The sequence below is a fragment of the Myotis nattereri genome (assembly GCF_964212035.1).
Source record: "Myotis nattereri genome assembly, chromosome: 9".
NCBI classification, from domain to species: Eukaryota; Metazoa; Chordata; class Mammalia; order Chiroptera; family Vespertilionidae; genus Myotis; species Myotis nattereri.
The window spans coordinates 39,679,392-39,705,805 of NC_138084.1; the positions used below are offsets into that span (position 1 = coordinate 39,679,392).

A 26,414-nucleotide genomic window follows, 5' to 3' on the forward strand; every position below is an offset into this window, starting at 1 on the left:
GAATACCTGCTATGTGCCAGACCAACATTATACTAAGTATTGGGGATAAATGGCGAATGAGAAACAATCCTTGGCCTCTAGAAACTCATAGTCTGGTAGAGGAAGTAGTTGGATAGATAGGTAAGTACACATCTATCTATGTGATGGGTACTCTATTAGGTGGGTACTCAGAGGGCTATTGCAGTACATGGGAAAGTTCCCAACTGAGCCTGGGTGTTACAGAATGAACAGGAGTTAGGTATAGAGGTGGGAGAGTGAAGAGCATTAGAGGCAACGTGCATAGTGTGTGAAAAGGTATAGAGACTTCAAAAAGCATGGGTGACCGGGGGAACAGCAATTGTTTTTTGAAGAGAACTTGAGGGGCTAGTAGTGTGAGATGAGGCTGAATGGTGAACAGAAGATGGCTCAGGGAGAGCTTTGTCAGCCATATTATAAACCTAGGGTTTAATCTAAAGGCAACAGGGAACCTATGAAGTGTCTGCACAGTTAAGTGATGTGATCAGATTTGTGGTTTCGGAGTGTTTCTTGGAAGAAACATCTATAGCCTTCAACACTTCATTTTAGTTTTTTGAAATCCTCTTTTCCCATGGCTTCTGTGACACCATAGTTCTTGGTTTTATTTCTCCTTAATCTCTTCCATAAGCCTCTCTGCACATTCCTTGTGTTGGTGTTTTTAGGACTCTGTCTGAGGCCTTTCCTCTTCCCAACTCCCTCTGGCCAATCTCGGTCAGCCACAGGATTTCCTTTCCCATCTAGTGACTTCTAAGAACTTTCTCTTAGCTGCAGACCTATCAATGCCAGTAAGTGCTCACTGTATGTCCCTGCTTGGATAGCCCAGCCCACAGTCACCTGCAGCCCACGGGGTCTATATCTGAGCTAATTATCTCCTCCCATCTGCTTTTTCTGTTATAATCCCAGTCTCTGGCCTTTCAATCCCTGACATGTTGTTCATTCTTCCTTGCCTTGGTATGTGCCTTTGAACTGAAACTTCCACTTCTTTTAAAATACTTTTTTATTTTCAACTATTTATAGGCTTACAGAAAAGTTATAAAAACAGTACAGAAAGTTCTTGTAAACTTCTTACCCACATTTCTGTTATCATCTTATATAACCAGAGTACAATGTTCAAAACCAAGGAATTAACATTGATAGGATACTTTCAGCTAAACTGCAGACCTTATCTGAAACGTCCGTATCTCTTAGTTTATCTTACTCTTGCTTGTTTCACAAGCTTGCTCAGACATTATCTCCTCCTGAGCTCTTCTTCCCCTCACCCTCTATACCCACAAATCTCCATGCTAAGAGCTGTTCTTCCATGACACTTATTATTCTATGCTGCAATCGTCTCATTAAAGGACTGAGGTCCTGGAGGACAGAGGCCGGTTCTAATTGATCTGGAACCCCGCCTGACAAGGAGGTGCTTATTCCGTGTTCCTGAGTAACTGAGTAAGACAGGGCGCAAGGGGTCACGGGGCAGCAAAGTGCTGAGCAGCCCAGAGGAGCGGTCATCGCCCAGGTACTGTCCAAGCCCTGCGCACAGTCGGAGCAAAAACAACCCTGATGGTTAGCGGTCAGCTCCTTCCGTGGCACCGCTTCTCACAGGCCCCGCCCACCCCCTGACACTCCCCCTCCAGACCTGCCCTTTCGTGCTCGCCCCGCCCCTTCCACGCCCACTCTTCCACTCCAAGCACCGCCCAGGACCCGGGGTTCAGTCCCTTCCGTGCTCGTCTCTTTCAGGCCATCTCTCTCCTAATCCCCCGCTCTCAGGCCTTTTCCGGGCTCTTAAAGTCAGTCCCGCCTTCGGTCCAGCGGATCGACCTTCCCCCGCACCCTCCAGGCTCCGCCCCTCGCCCGTGGGCCTCCACCTCCCCAGAGGTCTTCCCCAGTGACATGCCGGAGTCCTCCCGAGGGGCGGGGTGTACAGTATGAAGGGGCGGGATCGGGGGGGAAGAGGCGGTACTCCTCGCTCGGAAGGCCGTGGTGGCCCCGCCCCGGCGCTCGGCCGTTGCCGGGAAACGGGCAGCGACGCTCTGGCTCAGGCCCGGTCTAGCCAATGAGCTGGCGCGCCACTGCCCAATCGTGCGTCTCTGGGCGGTTACGTGTGGTGCGCGGGGGCGCGGATTGCGTGGGGCGCGGGGCGGGGCGCGGCTGGTGCGCCTCCAGAGCGATGGCGGCGGCCTGAACTCACCTAGCGGTTCCACGGCGGTCGGGCCTGGTCAAGGTCCGGGTTCCGTGCGTGAACGGTAAGTAGGGGTGGGAGGGCTCGGAGAGCGCGCGAGGGGACGAGGCACTGGCCATCCCGGCCCCGGGTTTGGTGACTGTAGGGGTGGTGAAGGGACAGGGCGAGGGCTGGCGTGTGGCGAGCGGCCGGGTGTGAGTGTCTCAGGTGGGGGAGCCGGGTTAGATAGGGGTGTGTGCGCAGGTGAGGAGCTGGCCTGGAGGAGGGGCTGCGGCGCCTTCCGAAGGGCCCGGTGGAAGGGACTTGTGAACTGGAGGGGCGGGGGCTCCTGCGGGCAGGGGTGAGGGCCGCCCCGGGACCCGAGTGTGGGAGTCAGGCCCGTGCTGGGAGGGGGAGAGGCGAGGGCGAAGGTGGGCTGGCAGTGATTTGGGGAGGGAGCTGAGGGCGGGGCACGGGAGGAAGGGCTGAGGGTGGCGAGGTTTGGGTAAGGGTGGGAGCTTGGTTCCGAGGCTGCTGCAGTGGACTGTCCTGGCCAGTGAGAGCGGTAGTTCTAGCCTGAGTAGGACAGCTGAGGTCTAAGTGCTGTGCACCTGGCACTTCTGCTCCCGTGGGCCCTACACATTTCGGAGGAAAAAAAAAAAAAAAAAAGAAAGGCATCATGAGTTGATAGTAGCTATGAAATCGTTTGTTTTTTTAATTTAATTTTATTTTTTTAGTCTTAGTCTTCAACAGAGTAATCACTGGGACCCGTTCCCTCCGGTTCCTCCTTGGGACTGCAAACTTGAAGATGGTCCCTCTTACGGAATTCTTTGGGGCTGTTTTTGCCTAGATTTTCTCTCCACCCGCTTCTGGACAACCTTACTCCCGCGCTGCTCCTCACCTGTGCTGAGCAATGGGGCTTTGGTGGTTGTCATATAGACTGGATTAACCAAGTTTGGTCACTGATTCTACGTTGCATAGGACACTAAATTTAGGCTCCCAATCAGGAAGCCTTTGCTCTCATATTCTTACAGGTAAACGAAAACAAAAACTATTGAGGTAAATTTTAGGTACAGTAGATTGCTCATATTTAAAATATACATGTGTGATGCATTTTGACATGTTTACATCTGTCAAGTCATCACCACTTTCAAGATATTGAACATTTCTTCTACTCCCTCCCTTCCCCCCCCAGTTTTCTTCTGTACCTTTGCAATTTGTTCTTTCCTCTGCGACTGGATATTGGTTTCACTTTATTAGCATTTTACAGGTTTCCTATCTCCCTGCCAACCCACATGCACAGGAAAAATTTGAAAGTTCTGGAAAGCTGGGTTGGCACTCAGCGATAATAGCCACTTTCCCACCAATAAATTACCTCTGTGCTGACGGTCTACCACAAAGGCTAGACACCTTCCCCAACATGAGGAGGAGCGAGACCTTCCCTATCTAGACCCTTCTCTGAGAATTGGGGACAGCCCAAGTTCCCATTCTGCTCCCGATTCCCAGCATCAGAACCAACTACTATTCTGTCCCATGGTATGTTTTCATTGCTTCTCTCTGGTGCCAAACAGGTTTTCATGCTGGTGGAACCTTTGGCAACCTGCCCAGACAGTCAGAACCCTGTAGAACCTATATGTATCACAACAGGGTTTAGAGCAGTGATTCCTAAACTTTGGGCCAAGGATTTTGCCAGCCCATGATAAAGTTTTCATCCATCCAAGGTGGAAGGAGAGAAAGACTGCATAGGAAACATGAGTTTTTTCATAAAGAAACTTATTTGGAGATAATTATTTCTGTTCTTTTGGTGTTAAAGTGCTCTCCCACTAATGAAATAATGGTGATAGTAGATGGTGGGTTTAAAAAAATGGCCTTATTTGCCAAAATAAAAAGTAACAGCCCTATATTTTAATAAGAAAATTATTGCCGAAACCGGTTTGGCTCAGTGGATAGAGCGTCGGCCTGCGGACTGAAGGGTCCCAGGTTCAATTCCGGTCAAGGGCATGTACCTGGGTTGCAGGCATATCCCCAGTAGGAGATGTGCAGGAGGCAGCTGATCGATGTTTCTCTCTCATCGATGTTTCTAACTATCTCTCTCCTTTCCTCTCTGTAAAAAATCAATAAAATATATATATATATAAAAAAGAAAATTATTTCTACTGGTTAGTGAATTCCAGACATTTAGAGTGTTTTATTATGTTGAGGAAGCATGTCTTTATATAGTAATTCTATATAATTTCTGACATCTGAACCAGTATTATACTTCACATCACAATCTCAAATTTTACTGGATTTACATAGATAACTTGTGAAGTTGGCAAGGGCAGGAATTCTTATTTTATAGATGAGGAATCAAATTAGGAAGCCAGAGGTCACCTACTGATACAGTGTCAAAGCTGAACCCAAATTTGGTCTTCTGAGAGTAAGAGTGACTTGGAGAGAGAAAGTTTGTAATAGAGAGTGAAGGTGATGTGGACTAAAAGACACATGGCGTATAGGAAGGGTTGTGATGACATGGAGGACATTATACTGGCAGAAAGCATTTTTTTGTAATGATTTGCAATTGTTCTAGTTTGAGGGTGACAGGGATGAGGGTTCCGCTTAAATTGTCGCAATGACATAGGAACAGGTATACATAATACCTGGATCACATTATGATAGTGACAGGATGAGTCAAGTCACGTGTCAGAGGGTTCTTTGGGACTGTCCAAGTTCTGGATTATTTTGGAGAAAGCACTGGGTTTGGTAAGCTTATTGTTTGCTATACGAACTCTTTGATGAATAGTCAGACATTAAGTATAATGGATTTTGACTTATGACATACAGCTCAGTGGTAGATCTGGGAAGTTGGAACATAGATGAGGATGAGAATGTAGAGATAGAAACGTGTGTAACCATTTATTTCACATCTGCTAGTGTCAGGCATTCTTCCAAGTTCTGGGAGAACAAATTCATTCATTCATCCATTCATTTATTCATTCAGCAAATACTTCTTTAGCATAGAGTCTGCCTGTGTGATGCTCACATTTTATTAGATCATAAGATAAAGAAGACATGGTCCTCTGAGGTCTCTTTTAGCCACGCAGGTGTGATGACCTCAAGGAATTCTCAATCTGATTGGGAAAGTTAGACACATGAAAAAATAATTTCAATTTAGAGAGAGAATATGAAATAAAAAATGCATCGTGAGGTGATTACTTCTCTGTATGTACTCTCAGTCTCTCCCTAGATTCCAGTTATATACACAAGTATTCAGGGATCTACTGTACATCTCCAAAGGTATCTCAGATTTAACATGTCCAGAACAGAAATTGTCTTGGCTCTGAAAGCATGCTTTTGCACTGTAGGCCCCACCTCAATCCAGACTTCGGTGTCATCTTCCATTATTTCTGCTCCTTCAGTCCTTGCATTTAATCAGTCACTAAAATCTTACTACATTCTGTTCTCTGTTATTTCTTTTATCTTCATTTCCACTGCTATAACTTCACTGTTAAAAGCATTAGTTTACATCCTCCTCTCTCCCATCCAGACATTTTACCTCCAACAATCTCCTGCCTTCAAACTTGATTTTTTCTAGTCTGTCCCTAGAATGATCTTTCTAAAAATACAAATTTGATCATGGAACTCCTCAGCTTAAAAACTTTTGGCTCTTTGTGTACTGCAGGACAACATCCAAATTCTTTAATATGCATCACTTGGCCTGAACTCACCTCTCGGGCCTCATCTCCTGCCACTCCCTACTCTGTGTTCTAGCTTGAAGAAATTGTTCACAGTTCCTTAACACATTTGTTACTTTTTTGAGCCTTGAAATCTTTGTAATAGCTGCTTCCTCTACTAGAAATGCTTTTTCTTCTCTACTCAGTGAACTTTACTCATTTTTAAGATCTAGTTCAGCCTCACTTCTTTTATGACACCTTCTTTGGCACACATACCCAGCAGGGGTAGAGATAGTCATGTGAGACATGGGGATTCACTGTTACAAATGGAAGTTAAGATGTGATTCATGTTGTGAGTTATAAGTGCTTTGCTGGAGTCAGATGAGAGGATTCCCTGTGAGAAGCAGAGGTCCTGGGGAGAGGTAAGGTAGTGAGTTAGGACCATATACTGATAGCCCATTTGTTTTACACACATAGGCAGAGGGATAGACAAGATAACGTAAGCTGAGCTCTAGGTTGGTAGGCTTCTTTGGAGTAGATCTTCCCCCATTCTCCCTATCCCCTTATTCCTACTAGGTTTTAATCCGGCCTTTCTATTTTCACTATTTAGGATAACAGCCCACCCATACCTCTTATATCAGTATCAGTCATCTTGCCTAGAAAGAGCCACTGCGGGAGGAGGAGCCTTAGGATTTTATTGACCTGTTGTTAGAAGGTCATTCTGGTCCCTTTCTGCCTGCTGTACATGTTGGCAGGTGTATCCCTGCCCCCAGCTCCCTTTTCCTCTTTGCCTCTCCCAGGGCAAAGGTTCATAAGTGAAGCCGAGCCACTTCCTGCCCTGTGCTTGCTGTTCTGTGGTTGGTGAACACTTGCTGAGTGTTTTGGGCCCTAAGAAGAGTGCCTGACTATTTGTGGGTCTGAAAGATCATTGCCTTCTTCCCCTTTTTTCTTTGTGGCTGGAACCTGAAGGTAAATCTGTAATAGAGTGGTGATTCCACAGTCTTCTTTGTCTTATTCTGAACTTTACAGGGTTAACAGGGAGTGAGGAAGTCTAGGTGATAAGGGACATCAAGCTATGATTTCTTGTGTTTCTGCAGTATATGAAACAGGGCCCAGGTTAAGTGTTGGCTTTTAGGTTCTGGGACACTGATTCCAGCCTGGCTCTTGTCCTTGAGGTCTTTGTAAAGAGATGGGGTGGGACTGAGGAAAGGTACAGGAGGCCAGTTCTCCTTGGGCCTGTAAGCAGTGCCCTTTGTTAGTTAAGCAGTGGAGCAGAAGTGGACACCCCAAGTATATTGCAAAGTAGGTTTGTTAATTTTTGGAATTAAGTTCTAGAAGCTGGAAGCAGTTCAGTTTGGAACATGTTACTGCCTTACTTTGCCGAGACTGGATGCTTGGCCTTTCTTCAGCTCCCTAGGGTATGTGTGAGGTGGTGAGAATGGATATTCCAGCACAGGTTAGGTCTTTCAGTCGGAGATGAGGGCACCTTGGTGAGACAGAATCAGGAGCAGGAAGTGGGGAAAGATAAATGTCTTTTTCAGAGGACCTGCTTTATGCCTGGAGTGCTACATAGGTTATCTTATTTAATTCCTAAAACAGTCACTATTTATTTCATAAGAAACTTATAGATGAAAAAACTGAGGCTCCAATGTGTGAAGTGATTATTTAAGGTCACATAGCTGGAAAATGTGGACTGAGATTCAAGCCTTTGCTTGAGGGACTCCAGAACTCATGCTTTACCTACTTCTTTTTGTTTCTCTTTCTTGAGCTTAGGGCCTCTATTGTTTTCAGTCCTCAAATGAGATGTGACTGAGAAAGCAGTCTGTAAACAGTAATACTCTTGTCTCAGTCAGGATCTTTTTAGATAGCAGATAACACAAATTAGGTTTGGAAAAAATTAATAAAGGGATGATATTTATGGAGATAGGGGCAGTTTAAGGGATTCAGCAGAGATGATACAGCCTCTCAGGGCTAATAACAGTGAGAGGGCTAGTAAGGCTAGTAACAGGGACTTGGTAAAAAGATTCTCAGCTGTAGTCTTTGCCTTCTCCAACCCATGCCTACTTGGGACGGTAAGTTTTTGGGAAGATGGGTAAGTCCTTTTCTGGTATATTCATGCTGCTGATGGTTACTAGTTTGAATGACTGTGTTTGATGGTTTATAGAAAAGCACGTGTGAAAGGCTGAGCATCCATTCTGTGTCTCTGCCACCTTCTCACCCCTTCTCTTCTCCCCCCCCCCCCCCAACACTCTCTGAGTGCGTGATGGAGAAAAGGTTGGGTGGAGGAGGTAGTGGTAGATATTAGCTTCTCTGTTTCAGAGTTTGGATTTACCTAAAGTAGCACCCATTCTTTATTACTGTTAATCTTTCTTAGAGAAAGTAGTATACCTCTTTTTCTCAGACTAATCCTATACTTTATTTTTTGTTCAGTTATTCTCACCTTATTTACTTTCTTCATAACCTGTTACTTTCTTCAGATTTCTTTTCCTCATTTGATAAATATCTTTGAGGCTCTCCATCCAAAACCAAACCAAACCAAACCAAACCAAACCAAGCCAAACCGAACCAAACAATAATAACTCTTCTTGACTCCCCGCCCTCCCTCCCAGCTTCTTTAAACTATTGCCCTATTTTCATCCTTCCTAGTATTACTAAATTTCCTGAAATTGCATCTTACTCATCTTTAGCTCCTAGTCATTCTTTAACCATTTACTTTCCTAAGTTTATCTAAAATACGATTGCTAAAACCAACTGACCATTTTCAATCTTCATTCTACTTAATCTCTCTGTAGACTATACCTTATGGTAAAAACACCACTTCCGCCGAAACCGGTTTGGCTCAGTGGATAGAGCGTCGGCCTGCGGACTGAAGGGTCCCAGGTTCGATTCTGGTCAAGGGTATGTACCTGGGTTGCGGGCATATCCCTAGTAGGAGATGTGCAGGAGGCAGCTGATCGATGTTTCTCTCTCATCGATGTTTCTAACTCTCTATCCCTCTCCCTTCCTCTCTGTAAAAAATCAATAAAATATATTAAAAAAAACAAACAAACACCACTTCCTTGAAACATTTTTTTTAACCCTTGATTTCTAGATTACCACTATTTCTTGGATTTCTCCTTCCATTTCTGATTACCTTCACAGTTTTTTTTTTTTTTTAAAGAATCCTCCTCCTTTACTTTCTTAAATCTTGGACATGATAGATATCCTATAAGTATGTCAAAATTGTACTCATTCTCTTTTTTAAAACACAATTCCCTTTGTTATACTAGTATACTCCTAGTTTGTTAATGGCATTATCTTTTACTGAGTCTCCTATACTTCATATTAAGATCTTCTTTTATCTTCCATTTGTTTGCCATGTCATGTTGCTTTTATTTCATGAATAAGTTAAAGCCAGAGGCAGATTTTCTGCGTATGCATCCCAGTCTTGCACTTACTAGCTGGCTCGCTTTGACAATTTATTTAACCTTTCTAGGCTTTGATTTCACCATGTCTAAAATGGAGATAATAGTACACCTAGGTTTAAATGAGGTACTACATGTAGTGCTTAGAATAGAGCCTGACTCAAAGTAAGTACTCAGTATGTGTTAGCTGTTATAATTATTTTTAATTCATCATTCAGTTCCACAAGCATTTTTGAATGCCAGGCACTATGTTGCCATTGAGTTTCAGGGAAGAATGAATGATATGGTCACTTTCATTAAGGAGCTTGTTATTAATGGCAGATATAGTATAGGTATAAATTCAGTATATGACATGCTAAGATAGAGGTGAACCTCAGATTTACCTTTTCTTTTCTAATCTTGAACTTACCATGTTAGTTCATTCCATTTCTTTTTCTTTAACCAGTTAACTGCCATGTGTCCCAAATGGAAACCATCCCTACACACCACGATATTTTGAATTTAAGTAAAAAAATCAGTTTGCAGTGAATGTTATAAAAGTAAATACATTACTCATAATTCTTGAATATTTTCAGCTGAAAATTCTCACGAAAATGATTTTAAAGTTGGTCAGGGCTGCCACTTAGGGAAAACATTTTTTTTTTTATAGATGTTAATGGTGTGTGGGGAAGGCCCGCTGCTTGCTTCTACAGACGCTCATGGTATACAATGGGTTAAAACAGACTGTTGAAACAGATTCTTATAAATTGTCCACGCCCATCTGTCTCTCTGCTCCACCTTATATTGCTATCTGGCATATTTTTAAAGGCAATTTTGATCTTGTAATTTCCTTGTTTAAAAACCTCCTTTGTTTCTAGGGTATCCATAGATAAAACCCAAACTCCTTAATATGATATTCAGTGATATTTATAACCTTCACCCATATTTACCCTTCAACTCAATATTGTATCTCTCTTCTCTAGATAATCTGTAAGCCACACCAAACTTGCAACTGTTCTTCAAATTCGTTATGCTCTTTTATAGTGCCATATTTTTTTACCTACTGTTTTTAATATGAAGAAGGCCTTTCTTTCCCTCTGCTCTCTTTGTGGCCAGTATCTGTTGTTAAAAGATTTAAGTTAGATAACACCTTTCTGAAATTTTATAACCTCCTGGGCAGAATTAGTTGCTTCCCTTTATGGCCCCCCCCCCCCCCCGGCACTTTTGTAAATCCCTCTGTTCATAATTTTTACTGGAGTTTTTGTTTATGCTCCCCCAGCAGTTTTTATCCATTTTTGTATTTCCAGTGCTTATGCAGCACAGTGCTCAGTACTTTATCAGTGTGGATGTATACTGAGTTAATCTTGTTTGCTATTTAGGATTGGTCCCACCCGTTATACACACTGTCTCCGGTTCTATAGAAGGCTTCCTTAAGCATAGTTGCTACATTCCTTTATATGTGAGCTGGTAATGGTGAGAGAGAATATCTGGGTTGAAGAGGATGGCAATGTGGGGCTGTTGCCAGGTCTCTGGGTTTCTTCAGCCCTTGTTGAGTATAAAGAGGAAGGGCAACTGAACCACACCTTTCCTCTGAAGTTTTTACTTTCTTGAGAGACAATACTGCTCAGGGGGGTGGTAGGTGTGATGGAGAAGGAACTGTGAGCCAACAACTATTTTGTTACTTTTTCCCTTTCTTTAGTGAAGGTGTCATGTCATATCCCCAAGAGTGAGTGTTGAATGTATCTGACAAGAGTGGGGAATATGTGTGTATATGGGAGTGTGTCCCTGTGTTCCTTGGTAGAGTTAAAATTGTTGTGCTCTTTCAGTTGGCTTTGCATTTCCACCTTTTAAGAGTATTCAGACATTAAGGGTCTATTTGTCCGCTTCCTACTGGGTAGGCTTCTAGGGAGGGAACTGTGATAGGCAGAACAAGTTTGTTCCTCAACAGTATCAGAGGGTTGTAGTCAGATCAGGACTGGATTTCTTGATTGTTCATTTGTTCACTCATTCATTTATTACTTCATTCACTTAAGCATTCATATATTTAACAGATATTGAGTCTTCAGGCACTGAGGATACAACTTTAAATAAAACAGATAAACTATGCCCTCTCTGAACTTACATTCTAGTGGGATGATAGATAAATAATTTCAGGTAGTGAAAACTGCTAAGAAGAAAGCAGGATCAGGAAGTTAGAGAGTGAAGGTGGGAAGATGTGCTATTTAGATAGAATTGTTGAATAAGGCCTCTCTTAGGAGATGGCATTTGTAAAGAACTGAGTAACGTGAAGATTAGGAGAAGAGCACATCAGGCAGAGGGAATGGGGAAGTATTCACAAAGGCCTGTATGAGTAAAGTATGAGTGAGGAGGAGGATGGTAGGAGGTTGCACAGATTAGATTATATAGGGCCCTATAGGCCAAGGTAAGGAAATTGGATAGTTACTAGGAGAGAGATAATTTAGGTTTTAAAAATATCACTCTGCTTCTTGTGTGTAGAATAGACTCCCAGGGGTAAGACTGGAAGTATGGATGCCAGATTGGAAGCTATTGTAATAGTGAGATGTGTTTTGAGGATAGAGATGATAGGGTTTGCTGATGAACTGGATATTAGAAGTAAGAGAAAGAAATGAGGATGATATCCAGGATTTTGGCTTGATCATGTAGGTGAAAATGTTGCTATTTATTGAGATAGGGAAGGCTGGGGGAATAATAGGTTTAGTGGTAGAAATGAGTTTTATTTTAGACTTGTTAAGTTTAAGATGCTAATTATATGTGTGTGTGTGTGTGTGTGTGTGTGTAATTTTCAGTGGCGTGGTGGCTCTGAGTTCTTCCTGCTGGGTAGGAGAGAGTGGCAAACTTCTGTTGATCTCTTCCATTCTCTCTTTTTGAATTAGATTTGCAAGTCTGGACTGGTCAGCAACCTCTGGGCTTGTCACTCAGAGCCTGGTATATCTTCTGGCTCCATGGCCAGCTACTGGCTCCTATAGACCAGATGAAGCTGACTGGAAACACAAGTGGAGAAAGCCTCCAGCTGGCAAATTCTCAGAGTGTGGTCCTCTGGCCGCTGGCCCTGCCCAGCTGGCCTCATGGAGAGGATGAACTGGCTGAGCAGACTGGCCTCCCGGGGCCCTGGGCACCGTGTACCTCAAGGGGCCAGTCTGCAGACCCCTGTCGTGGCTGACCCTGAGACCTGCCTTATGGTCTTCAAGAATCACTGGTCCCAGGTAGGAGAATATATGCCAAAGGGTCTTGTCTACTGGCTTCCTGAGTCCTCCTAACTTTCTTTGTTCTCTCAGTGTGTCATTTAGTCACCTTATCATCTTAGATTCCCTCTATCTTCTGTCCTGTGTCCCCAGGTGGTGCGAATCCTGGAGCGACAAGGCCCTCGGGTAGCTCCTGGGGGTGCAGATGATCTCAGTGCTGTGCGCAACCATACTTACCAGATGTTGACGCTGCTGGCAGAGGATCATGCAGTCCCTTCAGCCCCCAATGCCCCTGGGCCCCTGCTGGAGTTTGCTCTGCGCGAGGATCTGCTAACCCGTGTGTTGGCCTGGCAGCTTCAATGGGATGAGCTTGGGGATGGGGTTGAGGAACGGCGGGCTGAGCAACTGAAATTATTTGAGATGCTGGTGAGCGAAGCTCGCCAGCCACTCTTGCGGCATGGTCCAGTTCGTGAGGCTCTGCTGACCTTGCTGGATGCCTGTGGCCGCCCTGTGCCCAGTAGCCCAGCACTGGATGACGGCCTGGTGCTACTTCTCAGCCAGCTGTGTGTGTGTCTGGCCCGGGAGCCTTCATTGCTTGAGTTCTTCCTGCAGCCACCTCCTGAGCCTGGAGCTGCTCCACGTCTTCTCCTCTTTTCTCGCCTTGTTCCCTTCGTCCATCGAGAGGGCACCCTGGGCCAGCAGGCCCGAGATGCCCTACTCCTGCTTATGGCTCTGTCAGCTGGGAGCCCCACCGTGGGCCGCTACATCGCAGATCACTCTTACTTCTGCCCGGTCAGCACCTCCTGGGATGGGGGGTAGGATATGGTGTGTGGCACTGGATCGGAGATGTAGAGGGTCTGTGTATCAGGGCTCTCCTCAGGAAGTAGACCCTGGTTTTGAAAGGAATGCCTGGAATTGGGTGGGGATGAAACCATGGCTTAGGTGCATGGGGCAGGAACTAAGGCTCTACATGGGCCAGTGTTTCCAGGTTGTCTTGGAATGTTGGGTAATTAAATACCTGCTCTGGTCATAGACCTTCCCCTTACTCTAATCAAAACTCTGGGTTAATAGCTGCCCTGTTCCCCTTTCTTATATTGTGTGAACCTTTGGTAACCTATCCTTGGGGATGGCCCCCAGGTGCTGGCCACAGGGCTGAGTGCCCTGTACTCTTCATTGCCCCGAAAGATTGAAGTTCCAGGGGATGACTGGCACTGTCTGCGACGGGAGGACTGGCTGGGAGTGCCAGCCCTTGCACTCTTCATGAGTTCCCTAGAGTTCTGCAATGCAGTCATTCAGGTGGGACTGGGGTTCTCAGCAGGTCTGGCGCTTGGGCATTCTGTGGTGATGGAGTGGGAGGGGGTGCATTCCCTGGAGTTCTGCTGTTCTGTCATCTTGAAGGTAGGGTGCCTACTGTACCATTCTATTCCCTTTCAGACAGTGGCTCCCCTCACAATCCTCCTTCCTCTTTCTCGTACCCCTGTAGGTGGCTCACCCTCTGGTGCAGAAGCAGCTGGTTGATTATATCCATAATGGGTTCCTGGTACCTGTCATGGGCCCTGCCCTGCACAAGGTGAGAGTCATGGGTAGCAAGACAGAATAGGGGATTAGGCTGATGATGGCAACTTCACCGCCAGGATGAATGTGGGAAACGATGGTCTAGGTACTCATCCCCTTTTCCCTGTCCGCTCCTAGTTCCTCCTTAAAACTCGGGAAATGACTCCAGTATATGTGCAGGGAAGCCCTAAATTTCCAAACTTTCCCTTCCCTTCATCCAGACCTCTGTGGAGGAGATGATCGCCAGTACCGCCTATCTGGAACTTTTCCTACGGAGTATTTCAGAGCCTGCCTTGCTCCGTACCTTCCTGCGATTCCTGCTATTACACCGGCATGACACCCACACCATCCTTGACACCCTCGTTGCCCGTATTGGCAGCAACTCCCGGGTATGGCCCCTACCTCTGTCCTGGCTTACTTGGGTGAGCCATCTTCTCTCTCTGACCTTTGTTCTGGGAGGGTGTCACTGCCCTTCTTTGGCCTTTGTCTCCAGCAGTCACTTTAAAGTTGACAGTATTTACTTTCTACTATTTAACTTTTAACCATTTTGGTACAGGTTTTAATATGCCTCCCTGCTTCTGTAATTTATGACTCTAGAACACAATTTCCTTCTCTGGATGACTTTGGGTGCTCATCATGGCTTTAGGTTTTTCCATTTTACTACACTTGGGATGTATCGTTGACATGATACATCTTTGACATGAAATAGTCATGCAGTGTTCTGTGGCCTGTTTTAGGTGACTTAAGATTGCTTTTTCAGGTTTGATAGCTGGCCCAGCTGCTACTGGCATGCTTATCTTTTTCCCCCTTTGTATTTGCTGCATTTGAGCTGCTATAACTTGGGGTACATACCCATCTATCTACTTACATTACTTCCTCTTGATTGTTCACTATGTGCCATACTGTTCTCTGGTACTGAGTATATAATGGTATATTAGGTAGACACGGATGCTGACTTCATGGTGCTTCCTGTGTAGAGGAGATAGATAAGCAAACAAACACATTACTGAAATAATTGAAAATTGTAGTCATTGTAATGAAAAAGCAAACAGGGTGCTTATAAAATAAAATGGTGGTAAAAAAAAAAGCCACACAAAAAGACCTCTTCGAGGAGGTGAGATTGAGCTAAGACTTAAAGGTCATGAGAGAGGTAGCTTATTGAAGAGCAAATGGAAGAATAGTCTAGGCCAGCGGTTCTCAACCTGTGGCTCGCGACCCCTTTGGGGGTTGAACGACCCTTTCACAGGGGTCGCCTAAGACCATCGGAAAATACATATATAATTACATATTGTTTTTGTGATTAATCACTGTGCTTTAATTATGTTCAATTTGTAACAATGAAATTGGGGATCACCACAACATCAGGAACTGTATTAAAGGGTCACGGCATTAGGAAGGTTGAGAACCACTGGTCTAGGCAGAGGGAGCAACATGCAAAGGACAGTGAATGGGGAAGAGCTTAATGTATTTGAGGAAATGAAAGACCAGTGTGACTGGCGGTGTAGTGACCAAGGGAAAGAAGGTAATGAGATGAAAGTAGAGAAGTAGGCAGGGTTCAGACCATGATAAGAAGTTTGTATTTTAACCAATAGAAATGTATATAAAACAGGAGCAAATAGTTTCCAAGTGATAAAGACCTGAAGTCTTTCTGGGAGAGTAAAGTATTAGTTTAACCATGGACTTCATGGCATTTATTTTAGCTCTGCAGTCATTTTGGTTTCCTTTAATTATAAATAATTGGAGTTCCCTGGGTCCTTGTGTTTAAAACAGAAGTTCTTGGATCATGAAAGGTTCTAGAGAACTGTTCTAGATAATTGACGTACTTGATAGTAGGGTTCCAGGTAGGTGAGGTTCCCAGATCGATACGTTTTGTATAGGTGAGGTTTTTGAATAGCTAAGTTAGAGTATATGTGAGATATTTGAATCTCATTCTGATCAGACCAGTGTTTTGAATCAAGTATACACTTCCAAATTTGAAAATAACTACAACAGGTTCTAAGCTCTGCCTTAGATGTCTCGGGTTATAATCTTTGGGAGTAGACGTACAATGTGTATTTTTAAAAATGTTTCAAAAAGTAATTATGATAGATGTCATGGTTAAGAATTACTGGTATAAACCAAGAGAATAGATGTCAAAACTTTAATTTTACAAAGATATAAAAAATTTTATTTCTCACTATGCTTATGTTTGACCTCAAGGAATATCCTGTTTATGTTTTGGGACTGTTGATTTCCTTCTTTAGGTCATTTTCTTCTTCTTCTGTGCTGGCCTGTACCCATCTTGCTTTTGTCTTAATCTTAACTTCTTTGGTTCTCCCTCATTGTCTTTAGCATATGTTTCTGTTAGCCTCACATTTGGTCCCCTGTCCTCAGGAACCTTGATTCCTGGTTCTTGGATGAACCAGATCTCTTCTGATTTCAGGATGCCTGTGTTGATCATGCAGATCTTTCCTTTTTGTTGTTTGGCCTTTTAAAGTTTGATTCTGTTGTCTGAACTTCATAACTTCTGTGGCCTCATTTGTGGCATAAAGTAAAGCATGCTCACTAGCCAGCCTGTCTGCCTATTTGTATTAGTTTTCTATTGCTGTAATAACAAATTACCACAAGCATAGTGACTTAAAACAACATAAATTTATTATAGTACAGTTCTGTAGGTCATATGTTTGCCACAATCTCTCCAGGCTAAGGTCAGTGTTGCGGTTGCTGCATTCCTTTTTGGAGGCTCTAGGAGAAGATTCTTGCTCATTTGGCTTTTTGGTAGAATTTCTTTCATTGTAGTTATGATTGAGATCTGTTTTCTTGCTGGCTGTCAGCTGAGGACCATTTCCACCTAGAGGCCCACCAGTTCTTGGCTTAGGGTCCTTTTCTTCCATCTTCAAAATCATCCATGGTGGATTGAGTCCCTCTCATGTTTCAAATCTCTCTCCCCCCCGCTTTTTTCCCCCCGCTTTTTTTTTGAACCTAGCAGGAAAAGGTTCTTTGCTTGCTCCTGTGATTTGATTGGGCCACTTTGATAAGCCAGGATTATCTAACCATGTCAAATTCTGTTACCCTTAATCATATCTGCAAAGTCCCTTCTGCCATGTAAGGCAAAATATTTGCAGGTTCTGGAGATTAGGACCTTTCAGTGAGTCCGAATGTTTTTATTGCCAGTTAAAATTGTCATTTAGACAACCATGCTGTCCAAAATGTGAACTGCTATCTCATCTCTTTCCCACTGTGGCTGTCTTTTAATTCTCATTTAGTAAATGATGAGCACCTAGACTATGCATGTAGTGCCCTAGACTGAGACCCAATAGTTGTCTTTAGGGAGCTCAAGGTCTGACATACTTGCCATAAGGGAAGTTTATACAAAGTGCTGTGGGGATTCAGAATGAGGGAGACTTTACGTGTGTCTGTTCTCTTCCCTTTCTTTTCTAAAACAAAAGCTTTCCCCTATTATGGACCCACCTATTTTTTCCTTTTCCTGTCAGCTGCCCTTGAGCTTTTCTTTAGCCTACCTTCTGAGAGATAACACTGGTATTGGAGAGGTGACTCACGGCCTGTTTGCCACCTGTTCACAGCCCCGCCCTTATCCCAGCTGGTATTTTTCCAGGTTCCCTCTGTTTTCTTATTGGTAGGCATTCAGTTACTGTGCTGCTACAATCTCTGCTGACAGGTATTCACCTAGTTATCATGTTGCTATTGTATCTTGTTACTTATTCAGTTTTAGTATTTCCTAGGGTCTCTTTTCATGGATATTCATTCTATTTAAGTATTGCTGGAATCTCTGCTGACTGGTGAATATAGCTAGAGTGTTTGCTGATATGTGTATGGTCTATAGAAGTGGTCGGCAAACCTCGGCTCGCAAGCCACATGCGGCTCTTTGGCTCCTTCAGTGTGTCTCTTCCACAAAATACCAGCTCTTCCACAAAATACCTACTTCTGCGCATGGGCCACGAAGTTTCAATCGCACTGTACGGGCACGCCCGCACATGGTATTTTGTGGAAGAGCCACACTGAAGGGGCCAAAGAGCCGCATGTGGCTCGCGAGCCGCGGTTTGCCGACCACGGGTCTATAGAAATACATTGACTTTGACATATGGTTCATTCCTATCTGTTAATAGTGAAGTCTTGCCCACAAACATCATTTTATCATTTATTGAATGACTTTTATATGCTAGGCCCTGTGCACGTTGTTGTTCTAGGAGTGGTTGGTTGGGCCAGGGTCTGGGAGGGTTCCCATTTGGGAAACATCATGGAGGGTAGAGAGCTCTTATGGTGACTCCTTCCCTCCTCTCCCACCCCTCCAGCTCTGCATGGTCTCTCTCAGTCTCTTCAGGACCCTGCTGAACCTCAGCTGTGAGGATGTCCTGCTGCAGCTGGTTCTCAGGTACCTGTGCGGTCAGGGCTGAGGGATGGCTGATCCTGAATCCTGTGCATTGCTGGGGCAATGGCTTGTATTGGGGTTGCTCATGTGTTTCCTCTTGGAGGCAATTCCATTGGCCTGATGTTTTCCAAAACCCGGTCCTTCTTTCCTGACTTATCCTGTATCCTTTTTCTCTTGTCTTTCCTAGGTATCTTGTCCCGTGCAACCATGTGATGCTGAGCCAGAAGCCAGCTGTGCGTGATGTGGATCTATATGGACGAGCAGCAGACAAGTTTCTCTCCCTAATCCCACGCTGTTGTCGGCACTGTGCCCCCAGCCCACCCCGTCCAGAGCATGCCTCGTGGGCACGAGGTGGGCCTAGCAGAGAGTCAGGGAGAAGGGAGGACGTCACGGGTATGGCCTGGATTCTGGGGGAGCCTAACAAGAAGGGAGGGTTAGGGAGGTGGCCATGAGTGGCATTCTATCTTTGGGGAAGTACATGAGGAATCTTGCAGGGTGGATCCTTAACTTCACCACAGAAATTTAGCTTTGGGGTAAATTGTTCCTTTCTAGTCCAGTATTCTTTCTGTACCCATTGTTCCTTTGGTGGTGGTGGTGGTGAGATGGAGTCATGGGGGAGGAAAAGCTTCATTTGGAGGGCGGAACGTTAGCCGTCTGAACTGTACCATGTTTCTGCTGCCTCGCTACCTTCTCCCTCAGTTTCCCTAGATGTCTCATCCTTCTTCCTGGGCCTCTGTCTCTTCGATCCTTCTTATGTTTTTTTCCCATCTGCAGGCCCCGGAAGCCCAAGTGTTGACTCCTCTTCTGTGGTGACCGTACCCCGGCCCTCTACACCATCTCGTCTGGCTCTCTTCCTGCGACAGCAGAGTTTAGGTGGCTCCGAGTCCCCAGCCCCAGCCCCTCGCTCACCAGGGCTTGCTTCATCCCCCGCCTCCAGCCCTGGCCGAAGGCCAAGCCCTGCAGAGGAGCCTGGTGAACTGGAAGACAATTACCTGGAGTATCTGCGTGAGGCGCGCCGTGGTGTGGACCGCTGTGTCCGAGCTTGCCGTACCTGGTCTGCTCCCTATGATGGCGAGCGGCCTCCTCCTGAGCCCAGTCCTGTTGGCTCCCGGACTAAGAAACGCAGCTTACTGCCTGAGGAGGACAAGGACAATGTGGGAGAAGGGGAGGAGGAGGAGCTGGGGAGTGGGAGACTGGCTGGGGGTGCAGGGGAGGGCCCTGGCCACCTGCCTCCTCCTCAGCTCAATGGGATGCCAGGACCATGGCCTGAGGGGGCCAAGAAAGTTCGTCGGGTGCCGCAGGAGGGAGCAGGGGACCTGCCAGAGGGCACCTCTGAGGGCATAGCAGGACTAGAGGGCTTTGGGCAGGAGCTCCGGGATCTGGAGGTGGCTTTGAGTAATGGGGGGGCCAGCTCAGAGCCTCCCCTAGAGCCTCCACTACCTCTTGAGGAGGAGGAGGCCTACGCAAGCTTCACCTGTCCCCCTGAGCCCCCTTGCCCCTTCCTCAACAGCCCTTTGCGGACTCTCAACCCGCTGCCAAGCCAGCCCTTCACTGGTAAGCTACTTAGCCTAAGCCTTCTCCTTTGTGTACTTTGCATGTTTTTGAAGTGTTTATGCTGGTTTCTGAGGTTTCTTGGCCATGTCACTTCTGTGTACTTGCCTAGCTCATCATCCATTTTGCTTGCATTCCTTCCAGATTCACATTATGTCATTCTTGTGTCTTTGTGTCTGTGTGTACATCTTCCACGCTTGTGCTGTTTTGAGTATTGACTTACGTCTGAGCCTTGTATGTCTGTCCTGTGTGCATGTTCCTCCTCTTCCCCACTCTGGCTATTTCCTGGGATTTGTGATTGGGATATTTCTGTCTGGTGCTTTCTGGTGGATCACAGCAATATATCCGAACCATGTGGAAGACATACCTGCTGCCTTGTGTAGGAGGCACCTATCTGTAAATCATGCTGTCCCCACCAGGTATCTGTCTGGGTTTTAGCTCTCCTGTCAGCTCTTCTGTGGCCCAGGATCTTCTGGTGTTCTTCCCCTACCCATCCCTGGCCTCCTTTCTCCCAGCCTCTTCTCAGAAGGACTGAATTTCAAGTTTCTCCTATTCCCTGTCCTTGCACCTTGTTGGTTGCCATTACTGTCTAATAAGACTTAAAGATTTATGATTAGTAATAAGGAATGACGCAGATAGTAAAATACCTCTTTAGGGCAGATGATCAAGTGTGGCCCTGAGCTCCTCTGCTGAGTTCTTTTGATCTCTGCAGGATGCCCTTGGAGCTAGACCTGACCTGAGTGTCTAGGCTAACTCCTCTTTGTTTTTGTTTGAGAGCTGGTTCTATCCAGCCCAGCCCTCAGCTGGTTCTTATTCTTACTCTATACCTGTGTGAGGGGGAAGAAAAATGAACCAAAAACCACCTCTGGGAAGCAGTGTAGTGCTTTGGACTAGACATACCTTGAATTAAGGTCCCATCTATGCCATTGATGCATGTAAATCATTTACTACAATGCTGGTACATTGTGAGAACTCAGCAGGTGGTGGTAGCTTTTCACTATGATTATCATCTTTTGAGTCCATGGCAGATATATATATGAAGCATGTCATATTCAATGAAGCATGACATGCTTCATTGATTTTAAAGAGAAAGGAAGGGGGTGGGGGGTGGGGAGAGAGAGAGGAGAGAAACAGAATCATTGATGTGAGAAACATCGGATGCCTCTTGTATGTGCTGCGGTGTATATGCCCCCATTAAGATCGAACCCGCAATCTAGGTATGTGCCCTGACTGGGAATTGAACCCATGACCTCTCGATCCATGGGATGATGCCTAACCAATAAGCCACACTAGCCAGGGCAAGTGCATGGCAGATATTGGTTGACCAAGGCAACCACCCATCTCTTGTTGTTTGTAGTCTAGTTGTCATGCCTTGATCAGTACCTGTTCTGACTGGGCCTGAGATATATTGCCATCCTGCTTGCACAGCATCAGGGATTCATGATGACTCCCTCTTGCAGGCTTCAGAAACTATGTATTTTCAGTTATTTATTTAGTCTTTGCTTTGCTACTTTCTGCTCAGTACCACTAGAAGGTGGCATGCAGATTTTATCACATTTTTGAAGCATTCATTGAAGCTATACCTTCTTACTTTGTGAACTCACCTGAGCGTTTTGAATTTTCTTTTATAAGAAAGTGCCAGGAAATGAGAGGAACAGGAGGACAAAGTTATGGGGTATCTTAGGACCCTGTTAAGCTAGAGTTGTTTTGGAGCCAAGGCTAGTTATGTGCATCTGAAGTGGAGAACATTCTAAAATATTTTCCAGGATTCACTGCCTCTTGCCTTTCATTGCTCTCCTGTTTCAGTTCATAGTGCAGTTTTTAGGTACACTTTCTTTTCCCCATAGATCTCTGGTCAGACAGACTGTGATGGTCTGGAGTGCTCAGGCTGGGGCTCTGGCTCATTGAGGCCAGTTCTCCCAGTGGAACTATCTAACCCCTTCTGTTATTCTGTCTCCTATGAAAGAGGCTGCCGTGACTTGGTTTTCACTGGCTCTCAACTCTCAAGCTCTTTTTTTCTACAGATTCTTTTCCACCTTCTTGATTCCCAGCTCCTCAGAAGAGCTGATTTCTTCTCTGGTCCTCCAAAGATTTCTCCCCAACTTTAAGTTGGCCTATATAGTCACCTTGTTTGCCTTTGTTATACTTCCTCGCTTTCTTTTTGACCCAAGTCTAATGTTATCCTCTGTTTTGTGTGTAACCTGATTTCTTTTGGTTTTACTCACTTTCTCATTCTTTCTTCTGTTGTGCCTCTTGGATGAAGCTTTTAAAAAGACCTGTGAAATGTTATGTAGCTTATAGTTCTTATTGAATACTTATAATTTGCTATATTTTAGACTAAATGCTTTATGTTAGTCTCCTTTTTATCCTCTTAATAACCTTATAAGTAGGTATATTTTCTTATTTTACCAAGTAGGAAACTATTCTTGGAGAGTTTTGACTCCTCCAATAAGTAGTAAAGGATACAGCTGAAATTTGAAACCAGCTCTTTCTGACTCCAGAGTCTACAATCTGCCTCTTCAGCTCAAGTGTGTGTAAAGCTAGTATCTGGACTCTTGTGCATCTATATGGTGTCTGCCATTTTATCTTCTCCAGAATAGGTGGTCACAGGATATTTAAACATACCCGAAGACTGACATACAAATAATTATCATCTAGTCTGGGGTCTCTTGTTTTGGGGAGGAATGGTTGCTATGTGCATTGTGTTCAGGCTTTGTATCCTTGTGCCCACCTCCCCCAGGCCCCTTCATGGCTGTGCTCTTTGCCAAACTTGAGAACATGCTGCAGAACTCCGTCTATGTCAACTTCCTGCTGACAGGGCTGGTGGCCCAGCTGGCCTGTCACCCCCAGCCCCTGCTCCGCTCTTTCCTGCTCAACACCAACATGGTCTTCCAGCCCAGTGTCAAGTCCCTGCTGCAGGTGTGCGATGCATGCATGCATGGGTGCGTCCAGGCTCCATGGTGGGCCAGGCCCGCAGCTGGAGTGGCCCTGGGGGGCTGGGAACAGGCCCACTGTTTCTAGAAAGGAATGTCTGTCTAGCGCTACACAGAGATATCATGAAGTTGTGCTTTGTAGGTGTTGGGCTCCGTGAAGAATAAGATTGAGAGCTTTGCGGCCTCCCAGGAGGACTTCCCAGCACTGCTCTCCAAAGCCAAGAAGTACCTCATTGCTCGTGGCAAGTTGGACTGGGCTGAGGGCCCTGCAGCAGGACCTGCTCCTCGCCGCTCTGATTCTCTAGGTAAAGCCTACTCTACCACCCCTCTCCTGAGCCTCCCTACACAGCTAATTAATGTAGGTCAAGTGAACACTTATTAAGGGTGAAGCCTTGTGCTGGGAACTGGGAACTGGCAACAAATTGAGTTTTGGTGTTTGTTTTCAGGCTTCTTATCAGGATACAGTTCTGTCCACTAAGAGCCAAATCAGCAGTACCAGCAAGAACTGCTCTAGTAGTTGGGGACAGGCAAGGGGACAGAGTAGTCTCTAGGTTAGATATTGTTACAGCTTTGTAAAGGATGTGCCATTTGACATGGGCTTGATGGTACTCTCTAACCACTCCATGCACTTTTTTCCTTAAGCCCCATTTGACATCTGCTCTCTTGCTCTTGGATTTGGGTAGGCAAGGAGTGGGATGGCCTTATTCCTCTGTTTAGGAAACGGCGTGAACTACCTAGTTGGAGCAGGGGATTTGGAAGGTGGTGGAACAGTTGGTAGTAAGGCTAGAAAGATTGACTAGAACAGAAGGTTCTCAGAGTTGAAGTTGGGCTAGGTAGAAGTTGTGAAGTTTCAGGCTGTGAGAAACCGTTGGACGTTCTTAGATCTGGGAGTGGAGAGGTAAGTATATTAGTTCATGTGCTAGGTGAATTGGAGGTAGGAGGAAATGTATTTAGGATGTGACCTCTAAGGCTAGAATAGTAGAAATAGAAAGGAAGAATTTGATAAGGTGGAAATGGGATGGAAGTAACCCCAGAATTTGGTGAGTGCTTGTGAAGTATAAGAAAGAAGGAAATTTTAAATCTAAATCTTTCATCAACAAATATCTGAGCACTTGCCATATGTGTTATGTATTGCCTTTGATACAGGGGACTCAGGGAGGGACAAGATGAGATCTTGGCCTTCAAAGAGCTAACAGTCTGGAGAGAGAGGAGGGGAGAGAGAGACTAGAGGAATCTCATAACCAGGGGAGCAAGGTCCCAAAGGTGGTGTGATCTAGAGCAGTAGGAAGGATTAACTTTGGATAGGAAAAGGTTTTTTCCTCCTTTGAGGCAAATGAGGGCAATTGAAAGGAGGAAATGATATGTATCAAAGGAGTTGTGAGGTGTGGAAGGGAAAGTTAGGGTATTGAAGTCACCCTTTGTTACTCAAAGAAGGAGCCGAAATAATATGCCAAGACCAAGAGTGCAGATGTTAAATGGGGCTTAAGGAAAAAAGTGCATGGAGCGGTTAGAGAGCCTTAGAAGGGTTATTATGCAGCTGTGAAAACCCAGGAAGTTCCTTTGCATGATTTCCTGATGGTCTAGTGCTGTGCATATTTCTTCCTTCCACATTATTAGTACTGTGTTCTCTGTGAAGGGGCCAGTGATACAAAGGTAAATGAGACAGAGTCCAAGCCCTAAGCTCACAGATTAGTGTATGAGATAGATGACATGTAAGCAAGTTAGTAATACAGTGTGATTAGGGCAGTGAAATGGGAAATCAGTGGAGGGAAAATCAGAGAGGATTTTTCAGAGAGGTGGAGATAGTGAAATTAGTCCAAGGATGGAAACTGTAGAGAGGGCAGAATTAAGGTGGAGAGGGCTACAGAAGCATGGCAAGAGCTTGGAGGGTTCCAGGAAGAGCAGCTAGATGTGGGTGCAAAAGCAGGTCTAGAGAGTTTTGAGAGGAGGTTGGAGGAGTGTAGGCCTGGTTGTGTGGTGAAGAGTTCTGAATGCCAACTTTAATAAATCTGTCCAACATCACTCAAAATTAGAGGCAGAGAAAGGGAACCATATCATGATCTAGAGACTAGATGCTTAGAGTTATGTCCTAGGTATGGACGTAGATCCACAGCCAGGAATCTAGACAGAGAATTAGAGTAAAGAAGTCAATATTATAAGTGGCTTATTTGAGTTTAAGCTGACATGAAGCTGTCTGGCCACAACCAGTGGGAAGGTGGCTCTGGCGAATATAGGAGAGGGACTGGTAGAAGGTGAAGTGGCACAGGAGAGCAGATCTTGGATAGATGGTGTAATATGACAGAAATGATAAAGTCACTGAACTATATGATTGCATAGGTAGCATCTGTGGGCATTGAAAGAGAGAGGATATGGGTCAGGTGAGATAGATGGGGGAAGGTGGAAGTGGTTGACTAGTTCAAGAGGGTGATAGGAAGTATGATGTAAAGCCGTGTTATGGACTGAGGAGAAGCAGCTTGGTGATGGTAGAATAGTCATTGGAAAGAGGAGAGGTAAGAGAATCCCTCAGGGTGAAGGGTCATGGAAAAGGAAGGATCTTGGCTGGGAGTGTAGTGGCTGAAGTGTTAACTGACTGGGAAGACGGAGGATGGTTTGCTGGGTGGGGAGGCTGGATAGAGGGAAGAAGGCTGGGCAGGCAGCATTTTGGTGTTAGTTAGACTCTTAGTTGAGAAGTCCATGCACCTAGGAGGGGTGGGGAAATTTCAGCTCTTAGACTAAGGGAGTTTGCCTGACCTCTGCACCTTCACTCTGTTTATTTGTAGTGAAGAGCCGGAGGCCATCCTTGGGGGAGTTGCTCCTGCGACATGCACACAGTCCAACCCGGGCCCGGCAGGCGGCACAGTTGGTTCATCAGCCTGGGAGAGACAGCACAGGACTTGGCCTAGGTGGGGGCTCCCCTGGGGCTTCCACTCCGGTTCTACCTCCCCGGGCCGGGGCCACTGAGCGCCAAGGTGAGGCTCTGCGAGTCAAGAATGCTGTCTACTGTGCAGTCATTTTCCCGGAGTTTCTCAAGGAGTTGGCTGCCATCTCCCAGGCCCATGCTGTCACCTCGCCTTTCTTGTTGGATACTTCAGAGGAGGGGAATGTCCCTCCTGTCTCAGGCTTCGGGCCCCTCAATCCTTAACTTCCTCCCATGGACAATCAGGGCCTTGAGTGGCCTGGGTTGGGGCCATGGTACAGGCTCCTTTTTATGTTTGGAGGGAGTGGCAAGAGGACTTTTTAATTTATTTCAGATGAATGTTTTATGGAGAACTTGTTGCAATATGTATAAAAGGGAAATCTCTATTCTGTGCTCATTCTTCTTTCCCACCCTTTTTCTATGGGACTGGTACTCAAAAAGGTTGTACATAGATGGGAAATTGGTCAGGGATATTTTCTTTATGGTGAGAACATTGATGCCAAAGTTTCAAGGTACTCCTTATTCCCTTAGAGCAGGGTTGGGGAATGTCTGGCTGGCCCGCAGGCCGTATAAGGACCTCGAAATCACTTGGTTTGGCCCTGACAAGACATTAGGGGTGAGTTAATTAAATGTTTGACCAAATATAGCAGGCTGATTTTTAAGTGGATAATTTTGTATGCCTGTAGGTAATGG

The 26,414-nt window shown here is 45.4% G+C and overlaps 1 protein-coding gene across 4 annotated transcripts; it reads left to right on the forward strand.

The window, feature by feature from the left end:
* The first annotated feature begins 2,127 nt into the window (after positions 1-2,127).
* Positions 2,128-26,107, forward strand: FHIP1B (FHF complex subunit HOOK interacting protein 1B). 4 transcript variants are annotated; one of them, XM_081099229.1, is made up of 12 exons: positions 2,128-2,243; positions 12,089-12,418; positions 12,551-13,189; positions 13,535-13,693; positions 13,881-13,967; positions 14,173-14,340; positions 18,244-18,323; positions 18,508-18,671; positions 19,095-19,874; positions 22,612-22,790; positions 22,947-23,109; positions 25,585-26,107. In XM_081099229.1, exons 2-12 carry the CDS (start codon positions 12,281-12,283, stop codon positions 25,944-25,946), a joined length of 2,919 nt encoding a protein of 972 aa, XP_080955355.1. In that variant the 5' UTR covers positions 2,128-2,243; positions 12,089-12,280; the 3' UTR covers positions 25,947-26,107. The 4 variants fall into 4 exon arrangements, with proteins under 4 accessions (XP_080955355.1, XP_080955353.1, XP_080955354.1 ...); XM_081099227.1 differs by having other exon boundaries at positions 2,145-2,243; positions 14,173-14,373; positions 18,508-18,713; XM_081099228.1 differs by having other exon boundaries at positions 2,145-2,243; positions 18,508-18,713.
* The last annotated feature ends 307 nt before the right edge of the window (positions 26,108-26,414 follow it).